The sequence below is a fragment of the Solea solea genome, chromosome 20 (genome assembly GCF_958295425.1).
Source record: "Solea solea chromosome 20, fSolSol10.1, whole genome shotgun sequence".
Taxonomy (NCBI): Eukaryota; Metazoa; Chordata; class Actinopteri; order Pleuronectiformes; family Soleidae; genus Solea; species Solea solea.
In genome coordinates, this window is record NC_081153.1 from 22,425,521 (window position 1) to 22,449,832 (window position 24,312).

Consider the following 24,312-nt stretch of genomic DNA (forward strand, 5'->3'; position numbering starts at 1 on the left):
GATTTTAGCTCTGGCGACACAGGAGCTGCCGGTCCTCTGCTGCCTCGTGTGGTCACTTTGTCTCACTGAGCTCAATCTGAACAACTCCTGTGTGTGATGTTGTGATCACTGATTTTCTCTGGGGTTTGGTGTGGGAGAGTGAGTGGTTTACTTTGTTATAGACTTAAACTCAGGAAACTGAAGTTTCATGCTTTTATTTTGTTAATCCTGCAAGTGACAAGGTTTTTATAAGAAACAGTGACTTTATCAAAGGGAAGAAAAAAACAAACCCATATTTACAGTTTTTATTTATTCAGATTAAAAAAAGATTTGTCACTCACACATCGTTTCCTTTACTTTATAAAAACAGACAAGTTCATAAACAAGAAAATATCAGAAAATTAAGTCCAATTTTGTTTTGTCTCACAACATTGAAACCATTTAAATACAAAAAAGTATTTCAGACTTTAAAGCTGAAGAACAAAAATGATTCAGTTTTATATTATTATTTTACTACTTTACAGACAAAATATTATTATTGTTATTATTAATAGCTAATCATAATAATGATCATTGTAATAATCAGACATTTTCTTTGTAGCGTCGCTAAAAATCAAATGTTATCGCTGCTTTTTTTCCATGAATTTAAGCAGTTTTTTTTTGTTTTTTTTTAAAGTAAAAAAAGGTTTCCATAGTTCATTTTTTTCAGAGCGTCACAAACGCATAAAAAAAAGATAAATGAAGAATTTGACATTACTCAGATCAGTTAAAGGATCATTTCCACAGTTTAGAATTTTTTTGATGAAATGTCCATTTAACATGTTCTGAGGGGACGGAAAAGAAAAGAAAAATCAGATTTTAGGGTAAAAAGAAATATTTTCACATCGCAATCTTTTATTTTGGAAATTTTATTTTTCCCGTCTTTATTCTTGTACAAAAACAAACAAATATCTACAGTCAAAGATTTTTTACATCCAAGTTAAATATAAACCAAAAAAAAGTTAAAAGACAAACATTTCGCTGTGTCACAAAATCGTGAAGTGGTTTCGTGTTTTTTAGCGAATCAGGACTTTTTTTGTTTTTAACGTCCCAAATCTGTCAGTGATGTCATCGAATGATGTCATCAGACACCTTTGTGACAACGAACACAAAAATAGAAAACTTCAGATTCACGTTTGTTTGAACATTACTTTGAAGAAGCTTATTTTCAGGGATGTGGGGTAAGCCCCGCCCACTGCACTGACTCGCAGAGTGAAGACGAGACAGGATTCACGATCATTGCAGACGGCAGGCGGGAAAACGTGATGATGCAGTACATGATTCCATCCACAAGAGGGCAGTAAACATTCTCACTGGGGAAAAACCAGTCAGAACCGGTTTGGTGTTTATGAACATCGCGAACACGAGTGAACGCGATCTTTTTCTTCTTTCAGTAACGATAATAATAACGATGTCGGGTAATTATGCGTGAGCGCCCCCGTCTGTCAGGGCACAGAAAACAGCTCATGTTTTTTTATTTAAAGACAAACTATTTTTCAATTGATTTGAGTTGAACAGAATGTGCGTGTGGCGCCACCTGTGGTTCAAACCAGTGACATCATATCAAAGGTCAGCCCAGTGAGTCAGTGCCGTGTTTTTATATATTATTTATTAAGACTTTTTAAAAAATGTATATATATATATGTATATACATATATATATACATATATATATATATATATATATATATATATATAGATTTTAACCTATATAGATTTTAACCTATAACTAATCACGACTGAGATGTTTTCCAGAAAAAACCTGGTCTCCGTGTTGCTATGGTGACGCTGCCTCAGACTCCTTCTGATTGGCTGATGAAGTAGTCAGCCGTCCGCCGCCGCGCCGCTAACGGCTGCCGCTGAGCTGACGGCGGCTGCTGGTGGTGGCGTCCTCGCAGCGAGGTGTGGTTGCCGTGGTGATGGTTGTGGTGGGAGGAGGAGGAGGGCGGAGGAGGCGGTGCGTCGCGCAGAGACGGCGGCACAGCGGACGACTTGATGGGGACGATGCGAGTGTCCATGACCTCGCAGTCCACCTGCATCATCATCTCATAGCCGTGAGACGCGTTGTAGAGACTTTCTGCAGGGGGAGGGGCAAGGGGCGGGGTTTAAACAAACATTAACGTGTATAAAATATTAATAAATGAAATTTAAAAACCATCGAAAGAAAAAGTTCATTTGTCCTGTCAAAAAAATTGTCAAAACTGCAGTTTAATAAATAATATAATATTTCTGTTAATGACTAAAGGAAAACACACTTGATGAACATTAAAAGTATGACAGTGTGACATCAAAGCAGTGGGCGTGGCCAGAACTCACCGTTGACGGACATGGCCGGCATCACCAGAGACATTTTGGGTCTGCTAGTTTTGTTGTGGCTGATAGCCGGTAACAGCAGGTGATCCTGCAGGGGGCGACAGAGGCCGCTGTTTAAAAGCCTTACATACATTCATTCATTCATTCATTTCTATTTATTTGTATGTTTGTGGTCGTACTCGTCTGAAAGACACTACGTAGAACGTGTCCTCTCTGCGGTCGATGGCGTCCAGGAAGTCGCTGTAAGTGACCTCAGGACCAGGACGCACCTGCAGCTGACTGAAGAGAAGACCAGCACACAAGGTCAAAGGTCACTCACACACACACACACACACACGCGCGCGCATTACCTTTCAATAGAGCGGTGCGACTGAACGGGTAAATATCTGGAGAAGTTCGTCTTCCTCAGCTGAGTTTTCTACAACAACAAAACGACAACAAATGTTTACTATAATACAAGCTCCGCCCATTTATGAAAGTGAAGAGAAGGAGGAGGAGCATGAGTTCTCCTGACCTGAGCGATCTTGGCTTTCTTAGCGATCTTTGGTTTCCCTCCAGATTTTTTTCTGTCGATCTGATGTCGGTGAACCCAACCTCTGAGCTCATCTGCCAACCTGAAGAGACACACACACACACACACACACACACACACACACACACACACACACAGAGAAAGAAAGTGATTTAAAGGGGACATATTATACAAAATCAACTTTTTAACCATTTTAATACTTATATTTGGGACTCTGGAGGCCCTAGCAGTCGCCAAAGTGTGGAAAAAGAATACTCATGTTTTCGTGGTCCCCCTTAGTGTAAGTATAGGCCATAAAACACTCGATGTTGAATTCCCTGCACTTATGACGGCAGCATGTGATTTCACCGCCAATGTTACCACCCACCAGTAAGTTTACTTGGAGAGCTCCACCTTAGCTCCACCTTAGCTCCACCTTAGCTCCACCTTAGCTCCACCTTGTCCCTATAAAATGCGATAGTGCAGACGAGGGAGGAAGAGCGGTATTATGTCAACGCGGAGGGACAAGTGTGCTGTTGGTGGCTGCACAGTGGAGCACAGTGTTTTACACAAACTTCCAGCCTCAGAGGATTTTATATATGAAGCTAATGTGTCGGATAAAGTCAGCAAACGTGTGTTTGTGTGTTCGCACCACTTCACATCAGACTGCGGCCAGCGGTCGCCGTATTTAGTCAGCGACCGTATTTCACCGACGTACAAACACACACATGTTTAAGAAAAGGTCACATAGAGGTCATAACTGAGCATTCTGACACGTCCTAATTAAACATATTAGTTCAGTACGTCCTCCATGACCGGAGCACAGACTCAGTCTGATACAGTCACATACAGCGGCAGTGTGATGCTTAAATATTGAGATTTTAGACATTTCCCTGGTAATTGTCAGAGATTAACCCACGTTTTAGGATTGTTAAGTGTTTTTAACTGATTTACAGTTGGTCAGTGTTCGGCTCGATCCTTATGTAGGACGTCTCTTCCTGTGACGACACTCTCGCTGCCATGTTGATATTGTCAGAGAACTAGTGGAGGGAGGGGGAGAGGAATGAGGGGAGGGAACAGGAGCTGAGCGAGTGAGCGCAGTAAAAAGGACAAATCAGAAAAATCGATTTTCATTTTTTTAACATCGTCCAAACAAATAAATCCGATTTCGATTTAAAGGTGACATAGAATGCTTGTATCACACATATATGTTAGTTATGGAGGTCTACTTACATATATTAACTTGTTTTCATGGTTAAAAACCTCCTAATCGCTGCAAACGAGCCGATCAAAATATCTCCTCACGGATGCTCTCGTCAGCCGCGCTGTTTCAGACCAAAACCACACCCCCCAGAACCAGGACTGTGTTGTGATTGGCCAGCCAACGAGAGCTTTCCTACTGTCCTGTGATTGGCCAGGTACCTGGAAGTGACGTAATAGATAGGCCAGCTCTCAGATACACAGCTCCCCCTCTGGCACGGTGGATGCTCTGCATCTCAGCAGCTACAACGAGAGTAGTTCTTCTTCTTCTTCTGCGGTTGAATGTACGCAACCGGATGTGCCCGGACGAGTGCCCGCACCAGGAGGCGCTACGGTGGTGAGAGGAGTGGTGAGGATTCTGATGACGACATCAAATTAAGGAAGTGCCGATCCGCTTCGCAGAGCCCAGGAAAACATTACAACACTATTTTCTCAGCAGTGGCTGAACTGTTTGTTCTGAAACTTTAGGGTTTCATAAACGAGTTCATGACACAGATACACAAACACAAACGCAGCGTTAATTGGAGCTTCCGGTCTATGTGGGCTTTAAAATCGATTAATCGCCCTAGTTGAACCGCAATGTTTCCTCCACCAGCCATGTTTCACCCATGGTTCACGTTCAACTGTTGTCATGGTAGCGTGAGCGTGCCGGCGTCAACACCCCCCCTGGAAGAAGTGGGTGTGTGTTTGCCTGTGTCTCGTTTGCATATAAAGGGACCAGGCACAAAACTGAGCGTTCTGAAAGGGGCGGGTTTAGCAGAGTTATTGAACTGCTATGGTGCTTCCTCCTTATGGTATTTTGACCGAAGCATGTCACAGACATGTTCATTAGGACACCAGGGAACTATTTTAATGGGGGAAATAGGGTATAATATGTCTCCTTTAAGTTAGTTAACCATAAACAGCAGCTGTAATGATGATCATGTGACTGATGAATGCAGCTCAGTGATTGGCTGTGACTGACCTCAGAGACTCTGAGCGATTAAACTGACGACAATCTGACGACGTGAAGAAACGATCGATGTCCTGGAGAACCAGGTCCTTCACGTCACTGAAGACATCGCTGAGGTTCCTGCAGCAGGCGCGGGCGCGCGCACACACACACACACACACACACACACGTTACAAACATACACACGTTATACACACACACACACACACACACACACACACGTTACAAACATACACACGTTATACACACACACACGTTACAAACATACACACGTTATACACACACACACACACACACGTTATACACACATTATACACACACACGTTACAAACATACACACGTTATACACACACGTTACAAACACACACACGTTACAAACACACACACATTATACACACACACACGTTACAAACATACACACGTTATACACACACACACACACACGTTATACACACATTATACACACACACACGTTACAAACACACACACACACGTTACAAACATACACACGTTATACACACACACACACACACACACGTTACAAACATACACACGTTATACACACACGTTACAAACACACACACGTTACAAACACACACACATTATACACACACACACACGTTACAAACATACACACGTTATACACACACACACACACACACACGTTACAAACATACACACGTTATACACACACACATTACAAACACACACACGTTACAAACACACACACGTTATACACACACACACACACGTTATACACGCATTATACACACACACACACACACACAGTGTGACAATGTGGGCGTGGCTGACCTGAACTGGTATGACTCAGCAGTGTATCTCTCCGTGTCTCCTCCTGCGTCCTCCTCCGTCTCGTCCTCCACTCTGCTCCTGCTCCGCTGTGGTTGCCGTGGCGACGGCGGCTGCTGTTCGATTTCCAGCAGCTGTCGCCCCGTGTACCATACCACACTGTCCTGAGGAGCCGGGGACAACTTCCTGTCTGTGATGCTGCAGAGACAGAGACGAGGACATTGTCGTCATCATCATCAGAGTCACATGACATAGTTGTTGTTCCCTCAGTGTGAGTTCAGTACCTGACCGGACCGAAGCTGAAGGTCATGAAGAGCAGAAGAGCCATGACACACACGGCTCTCTTGTTACTCGCCGAGTCACTGCCCTGATGATGACACAGCAATTTGACACACACACACACACACGTGCGCGCCCGATAAAACAAGATAAATAAAAGATGAAGTCAAAAACCACACCTGTTTCCCGGCCAGTCTCTCCCTCAGCGCCTGGTTCTCTCGACGCAGTCGCTCGTTCTCCTGCTGAGCTTCTCTCAGCTGACTCTCCAGGTTCTGAAGATACTCCTTCTTCTTCTTCCTGGACTGACACGCTGACTCTCTGTTCTTTATCATCCTCTGCTGACGCTTCAACACCTTCATCTGCACCAACACCAACCAGGAGGAGGAGGAGAAGAAGGAGAAGAAGGAGGTGATGAAGAAGAAGAAGAAGTAGAAGAAGAAGGAGGAGATGATGAAGAAGGATGAGATGGAGGAGATTATGAAGGAGGAGGAGCAGAGACTCACATTGATGTCTCCACCGTTGTTTCCAGGTAAAGTTGGGGTTGCCGGGACGATGGGTTTGCTGGTGGGCGGGGCTGAGGAGATGCTGGGAGAGACGGGCTCCATTTTGACGATGGCAGGAGCGGAAGCGAGGCAGACGACTGGAGGAGGGAAAACAACTTTACCACTGTGGTTTCTATAGCAACGTCACATCACAGACAGTGAGGAGACATTATGTTAATGTTACGTTTACTCTCCTGCCGTCATGGCGGACAAGCGCTCGCTGGTTTGCGTCATTTTGCAAAAGTTCATTTAAAACAGAGCAAGAGGTGAGTGAGCTAACGCTAACTCTACTCATACACAACACAGACGTCAGTATCAGTACTTTACCAAACTCCGTTACTATGACGACAAAACTCTGTTCAAGCTGTTAGGTACTGTTACTGCAGTTAGCTTTACAGGGTGTCTACAGGTATAAACAAGTTCAAGTTAATACTTTTTAAGAGCTTTTACACAGTGATGTCGGTTCATAATCGACAGTATGGTAAAATGACGGTTGAGTGATGGTGGAGCACGTGGCGTAGTGTCTGCTCTGACTGCTGCGCCGGCCTCTGTGAGTGCTTTTGAAGGGGGAGGGGCTCACGGCAGCACCCGCAGCTCGTTGAGTACAATAACTGCAGAGTGACACGTGTTTCATGTCAGTCGACCGCAAAAGTCTCCAATAACACCAGAAAAAGTGGCTAGATTTGTCAACACTGACGCTCTGACATAAACATAGACAACGCAGCGCATAGGCTACAGAACAGATTGCCCGCAATTCCGCGGTGACATGAGACACAAATATCTAAGACAATTTAATACTTTTTAAGGCCTTATTTTTAGGAAAATTGATTGACGACTTTTTAAGGACCCGCGGCCACCCTGCTTTAGCATTAGCCTCAGTACTGATGACCTCAGTGGCACAAACACAGGTTTCTATGGTAACGGTCTCTCACCGGGTCGGTTCTGGTCCAGGGTTGGGAGCCCCTGCAGGATCAGGGTCTTGGCCGGTGCCGGGGTCTGGGGGACAGGTAAGGAGGTGACACACACGGGTCTGGGCTGGATGGGAGGTTTGGGGCTGAGGATGGTTCCCGTCTTTAATGTGGCCGACCGTGGCAACACTGACGGACAGAGAAGGGGAGGGGCCACAGTTACATTCCACTTTAACTTCAAGCTACATCAGCTGCTCTAATCAAGTTAAAGTTCACCTGTAGCTAACTGTAGCTAATGCCTAACTGTAGCTAACACTCAACTGTACTAACTGTAGCTAACTGTGGCTAGCGCTCACCTGTAGCTAACTGTAGGTAACACTTAACTGTAGCTAACAGTAGCTAACGCTCACCTGTAGCTAATGCTTACCTGTAGCTAACTGTAGCTAGCGCTCACCTGTAGCTAACTGTAACTAATGCTCACCTGTAGCCTGCGCCTGTAATCCGTTGATGACAGCTGGTATCTGAGTCGTTAGTGGCGTCTGCGTTAGCGCCTTCTGTGGTTGGGGGGGCACCGCACTCGTCGCCACGGTTACCTCCATGGACCCAAGGGGCGGAGACAAGATGTCCCCATACATGTAGGGAGGAGTGGGCGGGTTTTCACCTTTAACTGTGACCTGCCCACAAACAAAGGAGGTGAATCATCATTCAGCCACAGCAGAGGATTCTGGGTAATTTGTGACACACACACACACACACACACACACCTGAGGATCTGGTGAAGACACAGAGCAGTCTGATCCAAGCGAAGACGCAGGAGAAAGAGGCTCCGCCTTCACCTGAAGCACTAAACGCAAACAATAAACAAGTAAACAAACAACAGAGCATGGTCATGTGATCACCACAGATGAAAAAAAGACAGAAAGAAACGTACACATTTCCTCTGGTAGTGGACGAGAGAAGGACATCTGACCTTTGACCACCGGAGAGTCCACTGCAGAGACAGAGACACAGAGAGACAGACACAGAGACACACAAATACAAAAAGAGACAGAGACGCAGAAACACAAAGACAGAGAGAGAAAACAAGACACTAATAATTACTTCCATAAAGTTCTTTAAAGGGTTAGTTCAAAAACAAAATGAGGGATAAAAAGCAAACGTACTGGGAAAAACTAGGATTATTTAACAGTGGTACAATGTTAATATACATACAGTACATACATGAGTATAAATACATATACATGTATATATATATATATATATATATATATATATATATGTATATATATATATATACATATTTAATATGTATATATACATACACATATATATATATATATATATACATATATAATTACCATATAGACATAAAACCTGTAATAAAAGACTTCGATAAATGGAAAGATTCTCAGTGAGGGGTGTCACCGTCGTCTGATGTGTACCTGTGAGCAGGTTGTTGTCATGGTGTTGCCAAGGCGACATGGGGTTGTCTGGATTGAGTGTGAGGACGAGGTCGTTGTCAAACTGAAAGTCATAAATAACTGGATTAGTCTGTGTGTGTGTGTGTACAAAAACAACAGTCATGATGAAACGCTCTGATTGGATGGTTTGAAAACAAACACATTAATAAAACTGTTGTGATCATTGTGATGAGTTTTCAAACGTAAACAGAGTCAGCGACGACGTCACCACTGAAAATGTCCTCTGTGAGGACGAGGGACACAAAGTGAAAGTGGAGCTGCAGCACTTTGTCTCAGCCTCGTACCGACGTGTCGTATTTCAGGCCCCGGGTGAAGTCTGCGTCCTCGCCCTCCTCCATGTTCTCACACTGGTACAGGCAGGCATCTGAGGACAGAGGACAGAGACAGGGACAGAGACAGCAAAGTCAATAAAGAAGGACGGACTCACCCGGACAAAAAGTCTGACTTCAACCAAATCTCTAAATGAGTTATGATGTGAAAAAGCACCAAACACGTCTGAGCGTTATCTAATGACTGACGATAATGTAATGTAAAGAAGCCCAAATGAATGGATGAATGAAAACTCAAACTCAAACTCACCAGTAATTTAATAATCAATCAATCTGTCCAATATTTTCTCAATGAGTCGTTTGGTTCATAAAATGTCAGAAAATATTGATCAGTGTTTGTCACGGACATGATGATGTTCTAATGTCTTTGTTTTTGTCCACAAACTAAAATGATTGAGTTTCATTGATGTCTTTGTTTTATGGAGCAAAGAAACCAGAAAATATTCACATTTAAGAAGCTGAAAAATGACAGAAACTGGTTTCCATGATCCATGAGTTTGACAAACAACGATCAATTTTATTTCTACAAAATAATCATCAGATGAATTGATTATGATAATAATTGTTTATTATAATTACGATACCAAGGGTGAAAAAAACAACTCAAACTAAGAAAAAAGGGAAAATGATAACTAAATAAAAATAAAATTGTGAATTGAAAATTGTTCTTTTCGGTGACAGAAAATGTCCTCGTGCCTCCACAAACCACCCACACCCTCCCAAACACCCGCGTCACACTGACCGGATATGTGCGTGTTTTTCTCGGGTTTTGAGAGCGGACTCAGTCACTCAGTCACTCACCCCAGTCGTCGTTGGTCAGCAGGTTATCGGCGAAGAATCGGTTGTCCAGCTCCGACAGAAGCTCCGCGCTCATCGTGTTCGGCTAACAGAGCGCTAGCTTTAGCATCCGGGCAGCGGAGTTCGCTAAAGCCGCGATTTCATTTCAAACGCGAACTAAATTCTCTGTGTTCTGACGCAAACAGTGATGTTTTAACACCATTTGCGGTCACACAAACACACAAACACACAAACACACACACACACGGTGTATCCGTGCTTCCTTCCCTTTAGCTTTGCATTTGACAAAACAAGGAAACGTTCACTTTTTCCAGAAAGTCACCACCCACTCACGACAAAACAACCAATGAGAAAGGAGAGCGGCGTGATTGACACGAACCAGGACCAGTGGGAGGAGCTCACATCTGCTGCTCGTGGGTTTTAAAGATGATTCGGCCCAATGCGGCGGACATTTTGTGCCTGACAGGTGTCTTCAGCCAATCGACGTCAGGGAAGCGCGGGAACACGTATGATTGACACACAGAGGAGCCAATCACAGTTAAGCAGAGGGGGGAACGGGGGGTTGAGGTGAAGATCACGCTGATTCGAGCATGACGAACGTAAAACGGTTGTTTTTGTTCGAATAGAAGAAAAAAATGTGAGAATGTGAGCGAAAGAGCGGAGGCTAATGCTAATGCGTCTGTTCACGAGGAGGGGCATGACGTGTTATTACGCAACAGACAGACAGACAGACAGACAGTGAACCACCGACATTGACACTCAAATAGATCAAAAATATTTGACTGTTTTGTAGAATTTGACTCAGTGGAGTGGGAGGAAAAACCTATGACATCATCCAAACAATGTATATCTGGAATCTAATTTTGACTAGGAGAAATAAAGATTTAGATATCAAACTGGATTAAAAAAGTGGCTCATCACAAATCTACTGACTTTCTGTCATAAAAATAAATACTTTATGAGAAGGAAAGGAACAATTGTGCTGTAAATAAGACTCACTCTCCCACACCAAAGCCCATAGAAAAAATCAGCGATTTTAGCTGACGGGGTCCTCTGCTGCCTCGTGTGGTCACTTTGTGTCACTGAGTTAAATCTGAACGTTGGATTTCAAACCCTGAAGTGACAAAATAAGACATTTGAACTTAGTGATGGACGCAGCAGTGTGTGTGTGTGTATGTGTATGGGAGAGTGTGTGTGTGTGTGTGTGTGTGTGTGATGGGGGGAGAGTGTGTGTATGTGTGTGTGTGGGAGAGTGAGTGTGTGTGTGTATGTGTGTGTGGGAGAGTGTGTGTGTGGGGGAGAGTGTGTGTGTGTGTGTATGTGTGCGTGTGTGTGTGTGTGCGTGTGTGTGTGTGTGGGAGAGTGTGTGTGTGGGGGAGAGTGTGTGTGTGTGTGTGTGGAAGAGTGTGTGTATGTGTGTGTGTGTGTGTGGGAGAGTGAGTGTGTGTGTGTGTGTGTGTGTGTGTGTGGGAGAGTGTGTGTGTGGGGGAGAGTGTGTGTATGTGTGTGTGTGTGTGTGTATGTGTGTGTGGGTGAGTGTGCGTGTGTGGGGGAGAGTGTGTGTATGTGTGTGTGTGTGTGTGTGTGTGCGTGGGAGAGTGAGTGCGTGTGTGTATGTGTGTGTGTGTGGGAGAGTGAGTGCGTGTGTGTATGTGTGCGCGTGTGAGTTTGCGTGAGTGAGTGTGTGTGTGTGGGAGAGTATGTGTGTGTGTGCGTGTGTGTGTGTGTGTGTGTGTGTGCGTGTGTGTATGTGTGTGTGCGTGTGTGCGTGTGTGTGTGTGTGTGCGTGTGTGTATGTGTGTGTGCGTGTGTGTGTGTGTGTGTGTGCGTGTGTGTATGTGTGTGTGCGTGGGAGAGTGAGTGCGTGTGTGTGGGAGGGTGAGTGTTTTTTTTTAAAGTGACACAAATTCAGGGTTTTTTTCACTGGAGATTTTCTCGCCAAGTTGACGCGTGTCTTCCAAGATGGTGGGTTCCACAGGTTTATTCGCCAAGGTACAAAATAAAAAGTAAACATTTTCCACGTGCACTGTAACTCTCACACAACACGGTCAGGCTCTTCCGCCATCCTCACTTCCTCACTTCCTCAACACCGTGCAGCTACAGCTACTCTCTTAAAGACACAGGCACCCATTTTTATCTGTCTCACCAAAATTATTAACAACATCAAAAATGAGAGTTTGTGCAAATAATAACTACTATGAAAATACAAAGTATATAATCTATAATGAACTGAAATGACTATGAACTGTTTTATCAGTCACACGGTCTTTTACAAAGAGAAAACAGGTGGTCACAGATGACGTCACAACATTTATTAATATTTTAGTTTCACATTTTATTATTGAATACAGTTGTTGTTATGACTCTCATCACCAGAAGTCACCACAGCCTGAGCCATGGTGTCATTCACTCTGTCACCAGCAGGTGGCAGCCAAACGTCATGCCATCACTTTGAGTTTTTTCCACGGTTCACCTTCGAGTAAACGACGTCCTCTGCGACCAGGTGAGTCTGCCCTCGGACCATGGGGCGGGGCTGGTGCAGGTGTCTCAGACTGGAGTAATGTAGGGACGCGTCCTGTGAGGACGGAGACGGACAAAAGACACGTTCACTTCAAAAAAATAGCTGACAGTTTAAAAACAGATGCAATTACATGTCAGTGCTGCCCCCTGCAGGTGTAATTAGGCACAAGGTCAAGGGTTAAAGGAGGAAGAGAACTGACCTCTGTGACCCTCGCTGAACCACACCTGCACATCCCTGATTTACCTGGGGGACAGAAGATGAGGGCGGAGTCAGAACAGACGTCACAACTTTAACTGAAACACAAAAACAACGACTAACGATCATGTGGTCAGTGTGGGCGGAGAGTATTCTTGACACAGAGATAAATAATAATAATCTTCTTGCTGACGATTTAGGTGAAAGCAACCTTTAAAAGCCCCTCCCCCTCCCTGATGCCCCTCCTCCTTCCAAACACCTGTTTCTAACTGTCCAAAACTGGTGAAAAACAGAGAAATCAGTGTGTTTTAAAGTCGTCATATTGATGACAGAGAGTAAATGTTTGGTGTGTGAGCGTCAGGAGGCTTTAAGCCACTCCCACATTTACATCTGTGACAAACGGCTGAGAACTGACAGAGAAACGACACTTTTAAAATCACCCTCGTCTTCATCATTAAACGTTTTAACATGGGAGTGAATGAGAGGTTTGAGCAGAACTCTCTGTGCTTTTAGGTGATTTTAAGAAAAACTACAAGTCATATGAAAGTGAGACAGCATATGAAAGTGAGACAGCAACGTGTCTGTGTGGGTTAGAAACTGTGGGCAGGAGAAGAGTTTGTTTAGAGGTTTTTGTCATTTTCATGTGCCACTCTAGCGACGCAATACACACTCATTATAAAATCTCAACACAAAGTACAAAAGTTAAACTGCGATTGTTTAAAAAACCTAATGTTTATCAAAACTTTGATTTAGGTGAAAAAGTCTCAAGTCACAACACCAAGTCACACTGTGACACAGTGGGCTGTGTTCTTCCACTCTTTCACATTCATGTGTATGTGGAACTTTTTTGCAGTTTTTTTTGCAATTTTTGTCGCCATGGTGACTCGAAACGCTTAGAAAAGTCTTAGCACACCATTCCTGATCAAACCGCACGAGGAAGAGAAGGAAGAAGAGGAAGTCTGTTGTCACTGGGTAAATGTGTTACTGTCTCTTTAAATGAGCCTCAGTCAAAGTGAAAGTACACAGTTATTTGTGTTACTGCACTTTCCTGACACACATTTTGTCTGTCCTGTCCTCGTCTCGTCCTCGGCATGTCTCACTCTGATCTGTGTCTGGAGGCTCTGTCCGCGCTGTCCTCGTGTCACGTGGTGTCCACCTCTGGACCGTCACTCTTCACTCCACAGGACTTTGTCAACGTCGTGGCCCTGAAGGAGTTTTACAAGCAGGAGGGTTTTAAAGAGCTGGAGTATCCGGGCCTGGGCACCATGAGCCTGGACCAGGACCTGGACCAGGACCTGGACCTGTACAGCCCCCCACCAGCACTGTGTGAAAGTCCTGGACCACAAGAGAGTCTCCACAAAACTGTCAAGATCAACTTTAAAGAATTCTTTCACCCAAACTACGACTATGACTTCACCAACATCAGGGTGAGTGAGTGAGTGAGTGAGTGAGGGAATGAGTGAGTGAGTGAGGGAATGAATGAGTGAGTGAGTGAGTGAGTGAGTGAGAGAGTGAGTGAGTGAGTGAGTGAGTGAGTGAGTGAGTGAGTGAGAGAGAGAGTGAGTGAGTGAGTAGGTGAGAGAGTGAGTGAGTGAGTGAGTGAGTGAGAGAGTGAGTGAGTGAGTGGGTGAGAGAGTGAGTGAGTGAGTGAGTGAGAGAGAGAGTGAGTGAGTGAGTGAGTGAGTGAGTAGGTGAGAGAGTGAGTGAGTGAGTGAGTGAGTGAGTGAGAGAGTGAGTGAGTGAGTAGGTGAGAGAGTGAGTGAGTGAGTGAGTGAGTGAGAGAGTGAGTGAGTGAGTGAGTGAGGGAATGAGTGAGTGAGTGAGGGAATGAATGAGTGAGTGAGTGAGTGAGTGAGTGAGAGAGTGAGTGAGTGAGTGAGTGAGTGAGTGAGTGAGTGAGTGAGAGAGAGAGTGAGTGAGTGAGTAGGTGAGAGAGTGAGTGAGTGAGTGAGTGAGTGAGAGAGTGAGTGAGTGAGTGGGTGAGAGAGTGAGTGAGTGAGTGAGTGAGAGAGAGAGTGAGTGAGTGAGTGAGTGAGTGAGTAGGTGAGAGAGTGAGTGAGTGAGTGAGTGAGTGAGTGAGAGAGTGAGTGAGTGAGTAGGTGAGAGAGTGAGTGAGTGAGTGAGTGAGTGAGAGAGTGAGTGAGTGAGTGGGTGAGAGAGTGAGTGAGTGAGTGAGAGAGTGAGTGAGTGAGTGAGTGAGAGAGAGAGTGAGTGAGTGAGTGAGTAGGTGAGAGAGTGAGTGAGTGAGTGAGAGAGTGAGTGAGTGAGTGGGTGAGAGAGTGAGTGAGTGAGTGAGTGAGTGAGTGAGTGAGTGAGTGAGTGAGAGAGAGTGAGTGAGTGAGTGAGTGAGTGAGTGAGTGAGTGAGTGAGCGAGCGAGTGAGTGAGTGGGTGAGAGAGTGAGTGAGTGAGTGAGTGAGCCACAGATAAACCATGATGCAGGGAAGAAAATTGCTGAGTCACAGTTTCTTGTGCGCCCTCTGGTGGTGAGTGAAGAGGCTCCTCAGGAGAAAAGTGATTAGCATGTAGCTTGGTAGCATCCGTGTCTGATCTTTGACCCCTGCGCTGACTTCCAGGACGGAGACAGAGAGTTCCTGCGTGGCAACGAGCGCTACGTCCGTCCCTGCGGGTGGAGACGCGTCGCCCTGCGAGTGGTGCAGATGTACGACAACGACAGCTGGCTGGGGATGGGTAAAGAGGCGTGGCCCGTGTCTTACCACGCCCACAACATGGACGGGTCCCTCGGCGTCATCCTGACCCACGGTGGGAATCCTGACCACCAGCCGGAGTTCCTGGAATTGGCGGCAGCTGCGCTTCAGCAAGGCGGGAACACGCAGGGCAGAGGCGTGTACTCCACGCCCGACATCAAGATGGCCGACAAATACTGCAAGACATTCAAGTCTAAAGTGGACGGGAACACGTACAAGGTGGTCCTTCAGAACCGCATCAACCCGGAGAAGAGGATCTGCTGTCAGAGAGACGACGTGTGGTTGGTCTACGTCCCTGAAGGTTCTAACTCCGTCCAGACCAGGGTCCTTGTCCAGGACTCACTGAGACCGTACGGCCTGCTCCTGAAACAGCTGTAGAGACAGGACACGCCCACTCATCAAACAACTTCCTGTTTGTTTTCTGATGAATGAGGAACTTCCTGTGATGAATGCAAGTAGGTTTAATAAAAACAGGAAATAACTCAGCTCATGCTGCCCTCTAGTGGTTCTTACTGATAATTACTGTTGTTTGTGAAGTCGTTTGATCGTCATTGACAGACAGACAGACAGACAGACAGACACAGACACACAGACACAGACACACAGACATACAGACAGACACAGACATACAGACAGACACAGACAGACTCAGACAGATAGACACAGACAGACAGACACAGACAGATAGACAGACAGACACAGACAGACACAGACACACAGACATACAGACAGACACAGACATACAGACACAGACAGATAGACAGACAGACACAGACAGACACAGACACAGACACAGACAGATAGACACAGACAGACAGACAGACACAGACAGATAGACACAGACAGACACAGGCACAGGCACAGGCACAGACAGACAGACAGACAGACAGACAGACAGACTGACACAGACAGACAGACAGACAGACACACAGACACAGACACAGACAGACACAGACACAGACACAGACACACACAGACAGACAGACAGACAGACACAGACAGACAGACAGACAGACACACAGACACAGACAGACACAGACACAGACACAGACACACACAGACAGACAGACTGACCTGTCCACAGGTAAAGGCCAAAGAAGACAAAGAAAACGAGGACAAGTGAAGCAGGAAGAACGCAGATTCCCGCGCTCCAACATGGCCGACTCATTTCACCTGTGCGTGACGTCACATCAGACCCTGAGAACACACACACACACACACACACACACACACACACAAATAAAATATAATATACACACAACTACTCTACAGTGCTGTCATTTCCACATGGTTCTGTATATTTGAATAAAAATAAAGTTAATCGATCACCTGTGACCGTCAGCAAGAGTGAGTGGAAACACATGGACCCTCCACAGCGACCGGTGCAGAAATACACACCCGCGTCCTCGTCACGCACCCCCCACACCTGCAGCTGCACAGACTCCGCCTCCACGCTGGCGTTCACGCGATTGTCGTTGGTGTGAAACTGGACCACAGTCCCGCCCACTTTGCTCTCCACCAGTGTGAGCAGCGGCTGCAGCAGCTGGGAGCCTGAAGGCACCGCCCACCAGGTGACGTCAACGGCCGAGCTCAGGTTACAGGTGAGCGTGACTTTGTGACCCGCACACACCTCCACACCTGAGCGAGGGTCAGGTGACGCTGTGGCCTGGTGACTTCCTGCCGCATCTGAGCAAGTTTTACACACAAGGTTAAAGGAACTGGGTTTTCATCTGCTGTCACACAACTGGACTTTAGATCTAAAGTCAGTCAGTCATCATCTACCGCTTTATCCTCCACCAGAGGGTCGCGGGGGGTGCTGTGCCAATCTCAGCTACATGGGGCGATAGGCGGGGTACACCCTGGACAGTTCACCAGTCCATCGCAGGGCCACACACAGATAGAGACAAACAACCATTCACTCTCACACTCACTCCTATGGTCAATTTAGAGTGTCCAATTTACCTAAACCCCACATTGCATGTTTTTGGACTGTGGGAGGAAGCCGGAGAACCCGGAGAGAACCCACGCACACACGGGGAGAACATGCAAACTCCATGCAGAAAGGCCCTTGTTCCAACCAGGGCTCGAAAGGCGAGAGTGCTAACCACTACACCACCGTGTAGCCCAAGATCTAAAGTACTTAAATATAAATATAAAGTACTTTATATTTTACATTACATTACATGTCACTTTTATCCAAAGCGACTCACAAGGGAATTGAGTTACAACTAGAGTTGTTCCGATTCCGATACCAGTATCGGAAATGCCTCCGATACTGCCCAAAAATGTGGGCATCGGTATCGGCGAGTACTGGAGTCCATGCACCGATCCGATACCACGCACTTTATTAGAGCTCCGTTAGCTCTGACGCGGTTCTTCTTCGCCGCTCTTGAAACAGTTGCGCTGTTTTAGAGGCGTGAAGAAGAACTGATAACCTGACACCTGTAGACAAGGAGCTAACGTTAGCTCATCATGTCGGCGGTTTGGCAGTATTTACCAGTTAGCTCCGTTAGCGTTGTAAGCTGCGCTAGCTCCGTTAGCGCGCCTACAGTCAAACTGGAGCGGCCGTTTATTAAACGTAAAGAGCAGCGCTACAGCTAACTAGCGTACCTGTGTCCTGCGTATGTATGCCTCTGTTTTTAAAGTTTAACGTAACTTCAGAGACTCATTTTAACAATCTGGAGTCGAGTAAAAATGATGTCACGCGCGTCCTTTCCCGGTCAGTCGTCATGGAAACATGAAGCTCTGCCAGTGCCGCGGTGTTTGGACCAGAGTCAAAACAAACTAAATAACATATCACTGGTAAAAATAAATGGTGTCCATTTGCTGTATTTGTTCATGTTTTACAGAGGGTTTAACCTGAGCCAATGACAATCATATCACAGTCATGCAGGCGTAGTAACACACTGGTATCGGTATTCTGTATCGGCCGATACCCACAGCACAAGTATCGGAAAGGAATGGAATGGAAATGGTATCGGAACATCTCTAATTACAACCTGCCAGGAGTGGAGTTGAACCAGTGACCATGAGGACTCTGCACACAGGGGGTACCGGTCTAAACCACTGAGCCACTCCACCCCATATAAAGTAAAGTACTTTATATATAAAGTACATTTACTTTATATATAAAGTACTTTATCATATGGAATGCATAAATCAATATAAAATCATGTAAATCATATAACTTACAGAGGAGAGCGAGGATCCATGAGAGAGCGACCATGACTGAACACACACTGAGGGGTGAGAGGTGGGGGGGGGGGGGCTTTATTTAAACATCATCATCATCATCATCATCATCTTCATCAGCAGAGACCACCACTCTGCTTTCACTTCCGTCTGTGACTGAAAACATTTAGGTTTCATTTCTGCAAAAGTCAATCAATCACCTGTGGCTTCAAAATAAAAGCATCAAAACTTCCTTTTCACCAAAAAGACGAGAGCAAGTTTACAGGAAGTGACAAAGTAAAAAAAACCCACAACATTTCAGACACTCTGATCTCATACATGCTCTGTATATATATATATATATATATATATATATATATACATATATATGTATATACATTCATTTATGTACTAAAAAACACTTCATACAAAGGATTATGTTTGAAATAAATGTACAAAGACATTTTGGGTTAATTTTAATAGTTTTTTATAAAAATGCAGTGAAGTTTCATTTAGTGATCGTTTAAAAAAAAAACAAAAAAAAACAACTCTAGTTTTTATTCAGTTATTTTATTCAGTGTTTTTTCCGTTTTTTTTCAATTTTTGTTTTGTTATTGGTTAGTTTTCGATATATATATACATATATTTATGTAAACATATAAATATATGTATATATAAATTTATATATGTATATATAAATAAATATATACACATATGTATATATATATTTATATATACATATATGTATATATATATGTATATACATATATGTGTATATAAATATATATATACAAAACTTTACCGTTGACGTCATTATTTTCCAGCAGCAGCAGTTTTGAGTGACAGGGTTTATTGGTGCTTTTGCTTTGAAAACTCACACCGGAAGTACAGGGGAACAGCGCTGAAGAAGTGAAGTAGAAGCTCGGAGGGATAGAGAGAAGCACAGAGGACAACATGAGGTAACACACTCATTATATGCCTTTATACACTTATATATATATAATGTAAATATGTGAATGATGTTAACGAGATTAAAGTCGTTAATTAACGAGAATAAAGTTGTTTATTAACGAGAATAAAGGCGTTAATTAACGAGAATAAAGTTGTTTATTAACGAGAATAAAGGCGTTAATTAACGAGAATAAAGGCGTTAATTAACGAGAATAAAGTAGTTAATTAACGAGATTAAAGGCGTTAATTAACGAGAATAAAGTCGTTAATTAACGAAAATAAAGGCGTTAATTAACAAGAATAAAGGAGTTAATTAACGAGATTAAAGGCGTTAATTAACGAGAATAAAGTCGTTAAGAAACGAGAATAAAGTCGTTAAGGTTAAACGAGAATAAAGTCGTTAAGGTTAAACGACTTTAACGTTCAACATTCAACAGCAACGGCCGTTGAATGCTGCGTGATGACGTCACAGCAAGCGACGGTTTCATTAACGAGGAAACGAACATGTGAGAAGAAACGAAACCTAAAGAACGACGAAGACCGAAGAAGAACGAAGTCCCGAACAAAACAAACAAGAACGAGTTTCAATTCTCTGATGTGACGTCACTGCTTCGTTTACGCACACAACTGATTCAAATTTGTGAATGAGTGAAATGCTCACACACAATCAAACGTATTTAAATTCTGTATATATTTATATATAAAGAATTTTGTTTTATTTAAATCTATTCCAAAGTTTCGTTTTCTTCAAATAAATAAATATAATCTGTCTATAAATACTTTATATACTGTATAATAAATGAAAATGCACATAAATATACAGTTTATACGTAAAGTCATTTTATTGTGAATATAAAACAAAGCCTTCTTTTGTGGATTTAGACTCTTATTTTGAAGCCACTGATTTGAATGAAACTTTATTATTCTGTGTAGGTTCACCGCTCACTCTGCGTGTTTGCTGATCAGCTGTTTGCTTCGTGAGTATCATCACACTGTCTTCAGGGGGTGTGGATATACTGCACCAGTTAGCCAAGTGCTATTAGCTTCAGATTAGCCAAGAGTTTACTGAAGGCTAAGCAGATTCACTGATGTTAGCTCAAAGTTAGCTAAGTCTTTTCAGAGGGCTAGCTAAAGGCTAGCAACAGTTAAAATGAGACTTCGTTTAAAGTTAGCTGAAGCTAAGCTAAAGGTTAGCAGCAATTAAAATGAGACTTAGTTTAAAGTTAGCTGAAGCTAAGCTAAAGGCTAGCAGCATTCAAAATAAGACTTAGTTTAAAGTTAGCTTAAGCTAAGCTAAAGGTTAGCAGCAGGTAAAATTAGTCAGTTTAAAGTTAGCAGAAGCTAAGCTAAAGGTTAGCAGCAGGTAAATTGAGAGTTAGTTTAAAGTCAGCTGAAGCTCAGCTAAAGGTTAAAGGGTAGCTGATGCTAAGAGTAATGCTAGCTGAAGGTAAGCTTAAGCTACAGTTGTCTCACTTCCGTCCTTGTCTTCATATCTCATCGGACTCCTCTCTCTCATGTCTCATCAGACTCCTCCCTCTCCTCCGCCACTCGCTTCCTCGCTGTCTCCTGCACCGTGGGTGAGCAGGCGCTCCTTCCCTGTTGGTGGAAGAGTGTCCTGAAGGACGTGGACCCGTCCCCTCCTCACATCCAGTGGAGGACCATCACGGCGGAGATGGTCTTTGAACAGTGGGGGGTCCGGCAGTGGCAGGCGAACGAGTACAAAGACAGGGTCCAGGTCCCTGAGGCGCTTTTGGACTCTGGAGACTGCTCTCTGGTCATCAAAGAAGTCCAGATGGACGACACGGGGAAGTACGAGAGCTTCATGATGGTGGAGAAAGACAGGTCCAGAAAGACCCGGGTCTTCATTCAGGGCGTCAAACTGTCTGTGACAAGTGAGTGTCTTCTCCACTCACCCTCTCATTTCAGCTGTGATGGACAGGGACGGCCATTTGGAGACAACTCATCGTCAAAGTCCTCACAACAAATCAAAATGGCTGCTTTGATCGTCCACGGTGTGAAAGCTGTTGTTTTTGTTACTGCCCCCTGTTGGTCTCTGTCATTCTGTTGATGTTTTCAAATTTGTTCGCAAACTAAACGACAGAAATCGGACGTGAAAGGGGAAGTGACGCAACGTTGCTCTCACTACATCGTTAGCGTTTCATTAACGCTAATCTGCTTTTCTCTTTCAGACCACAAATCCCATGAGACTCGGCGTGTGGGTGGCGACCTGGTCCTGGATCTGCGAACCCGACTTTCTGAGCGAGTCGTCTTCCAGAGCAGAGAGTGAGTGAGAGTTTTAAAATCCAAATATTTTACCTCCATAGAAAGAAATTTTACGATGGACGTTTTATGACAATTGTTTTTTCTACTGAAGGTCAAAGTTTCCGATTGTGATTAGCTCGTCTGGTGCTAACTTAGTTAGTCAGTTATTAAAACAAAATCTTTTCACAGATCGAGTGTGATATTTATACGTACTGAAAGAGTTGCGTCTGTTTAAACGTCTCCGCCCACAAACACCTGTTTTGGCAGGGGTGAGTGTCACAACCTCTAGGGGGCAGCGCAGAGTCGAGAGTTTGACGTTGGAAGGGAAAACTTTCATTATAGAAATTTAGATTATAGAAATATTTCTGTGTCCTGTTTTCGTCATTTCTTAGCTACAGGGCCCCCCGGTGATTACCAGTGGAACTGCTCAGTTTCATATGTTAAGTGAGTTTAGTGTTAATTTTCTTCCACCTGCAGCCTCTAGGTGGCGCCCTGTCAAACAGAAACTGTCTCTATTTTCAGGACGTTGATGGAATCTCAACACCGTTTGGCTTTCCCGACTTTTACGCCAAGTTTAACGCATTTAAACGCAACGTTAAACAGACTTTTTTTGCCGACCATTGTAGGAACAGCTCAGCGTGGACAGACGTGTGGATGAGGAACGACAAGGACGGTCAGCGTCTGGAAAAACATCCCATAAAAGAACAGCTGACCATCAAGAATCTGAAGAGCTCGGACGCAGGAACGTACCAAGTCCTGGACGAACACGACCGCGCCATCAGCAGAGTGCGGCTCTCTGTGGAGGGTCAGTGTTGTTGTTGTTGTGGTGTCTCATGTGGACCGCGTGTCTCTGACGCTGCTCTCGTCTTCTTCAGGATTCAGTGAAGCGGACGTTTTCAGAGACGCCGGCGACAGAAGCAGCAGCGCGTCGCTCCTCGTCTGCTTCGCTCTGGTCGCCAGTTTCCACGTCCAGCTTCAGTCCTGAGACTCAGACCAGGAAACGCTGACTCATCATTCCTCCAGGTTCCTTGTATAACTGTTTCTATCTTTCATTGTTTACGTTTGTGAATTGTTAAATATGTATATTAGAACAATTTAAATATTTGATTGCAATGAATGTCACATTTGTATCTATTCTAAATGTCTCTTGATTTCTTTGTGTCCCATTATTTTCTCTCATTTTAATGATCTTATCAACATAAAAAAGTGGATCTGCTTGCTTTGTGCAGATGTTTTTTTATTCAGTCACCTGCATATTTTGACTTATTCCTCTTATTGTGAGAGCCGCACAATAATAAGAGACACCTGCAGTTTGTGAATAAAGTGCCGTTCTTCAACGCAGACGGAGTCTCGTGGGTTAATGTGTTGTTGTCGTAACAAGCTAATCCCAGCTAAAGGAGCTAGCGGTCTTCGTGGGTCTCCTTACTACGGTTCGGAGGTCTGCCAGCTTGGTTGGTAACACTGCAGACAACATGACTTGGATGTGGGGAGTGCGTGGAGAAATGATCCAGGCTGCGTTGGATACGGAGAGCCCGCTTGGAGACGAAGAAGCGTACAACGCTCACCATCCACTCCAAATGGAACGTTAGCCTACGACTCTCTGGCCGGCTCGCGTTCCTGTGGTTGTGTTTCTGATCGAGCTAGATCCGGTGTGGTGTTGTAGTTTTTCTAACGTTACTAGTTGTTGCAACAGCATGTGAAAAAAACTACAAAGTTTGCTCGGCCAAAAAGAACGTTAATCCCGCGTTAAGAACATTGAAGCCGTTAAAATGGGTTTGCAGAACCCGAAGAACCGATTGACCTTTGACCTCGTCCACATTTCGTTGTCTTTATTAAACAGATTTAAATACTTTCGTCACACGTTTTTTTGGTCACATGTTCACAAATAAAGTTTCACCTGGAAACAGACAGTCACATGGCCGCTCAGGTGCACACAGGAAGCAGCTGGCTCTCTGAAGTCTCTGTAGTTTGGGGAAAAACAGGCGTAACCATAGCAACGGTGATGTTTTACAGCGGCAGCAGCAGGTGAAAGCAGGTGAAAATGTTAGAAGTTAGAAGTTGGGTTTGTGCTTCTTGACCTCGACCATCAGGTGGTGCAGGTTGATGAGCTCGGAGCGGACGGCCAGGCTGCGGAACGTCGGCTGGTTCAGGACCTTGTGGAAGCCGTGGTAATACTGGATGAGCTGAGTGAGGGCGCCCTGCGAACACAACACACGCACACACACACACATGAATAAACCACTCACTCTCCCACACCGAAGACGTTTGGTGTGGGAGAGTGAGTGCTTTACAGACATGTACTGTGT

The 24,312-nt window shown here is 44.5% G+C and overlaps 4 protein-coding genes and 1 long non-coding RNA gene across 6 annotated transcripts in view; 2 read left to right on the forward strand and 3 right to left on the reverse strand.

Moving 5' to 3' along the window:
* Positions 1-1,725: 1,725 nt before the first annotated feature.
* On the reverse strand, positions 1,726-10,481 carry atf6b (activating transcription factor 6 beta). The gene is made up of 17 exons (XM_058620106.1): positions 10,204-10,481; positions 9,358-9,437; positions 9,035-9,116; positions 8,524-8,583; positions 8,357-8,436; positions 8,074-8,266; positions 7,617-7,781; positions 6,646-6,782; positions 6,322-6,501; positions 6,148-6,230; positions 5,867-6,061; positions 5,066-5,173; positions 2,845-2,944; positions 2,681-2,748; positions 2,510-2,609; positions 2,334-2,418; positions 1,726-2,094 (listed from the first exon to the last, which is right to left on the reverse strand). Exons 1-17 carry the CDS (start codon positions 10,274-10,276, stop codon positions 1,811-1,813), a joined length of 2,073 nt encoding a protein of 690 aa, XP_058476089.1. The 5' UTR covers positions 10,277-10,481; the 3' UTR covers positions 1,726-1,810.
* A 2,130-nt stretch (positions 10,482-12,611) lies between these two features.
* Positions 12,612-14,067, reverse strand: LOC131447634 (uncharacterized). The gene is made up of 3 exons (XR_009234063.1): positions 13,974-14,067; positions 12,921-12,964; positions 12,612-12,775 (listed from the first exon to the last, which is right to left on the reverse strand). It is a non-coding gene; the product is annotated as an uncharacterized LOC131447634 (long non-coding RNA).
* LOC131447633 (uncharacterized) lies at positions 13,304-16,108 on the forward strand. Its single transcript, XM_058619533.1, has 2 exons — positions 13,304-14,343; positions 15,491-16,108. The coding sequence occupies exons 1-2, from the start codon at positions 14,008-14,010 to the stop codon at positions 15,998-16,000; spliced, it is 846 nt and encodes a 281-aa protein (XP_058475516.1). The 5' UTR covers positions 13,304-14,007; the 3' UTR covers positions 16,001-16,108.
* A 3,569-nt stretch (positions 16,109-19,677) lies between these two features.
* Positions 19,678-23,942, forward strand: lgals17 (galectin 17). The gene is made up of 6 exons (XM_058619029.1): positions 19,678-19,752; positions 20,678-20,721; positions 21,271-21,636; positions 21,934-22,027; positions 22,633-22,811; positions 22,882-23,942. Exons 1-6 carry the CDS (start codon positions 19,748-19,750, stop codon positions 22,989-22,991), a joined length of 798 nt encoding a protein of 265 aa, XP_058475012.1. The 5' UTR covers positions 19,678-19,747; the 3' UTR covers positions 22,992-23,942.
* Positions 23,821-24,312, reverse strand: part of vps52 (VPS52 subunit of GARP complex) — a 9,450-nt gene continuing 8,958 nt past the window's right edge. For both annotated transcript variants that reach the window (XM_058619019.1, XM_058619022.1), the window contains exon 20: positions 23,821-24,204. In XM_058619019.1, coding sequence (XP_058475002.1) covers positions 24,058-24,204 — 147 coding nt within the window. In that variant the 3' untranslated portion in view covers positions 23,821-24,057. The remainder of the gene's footprint in view (positions 24,205-24,312) is intronic.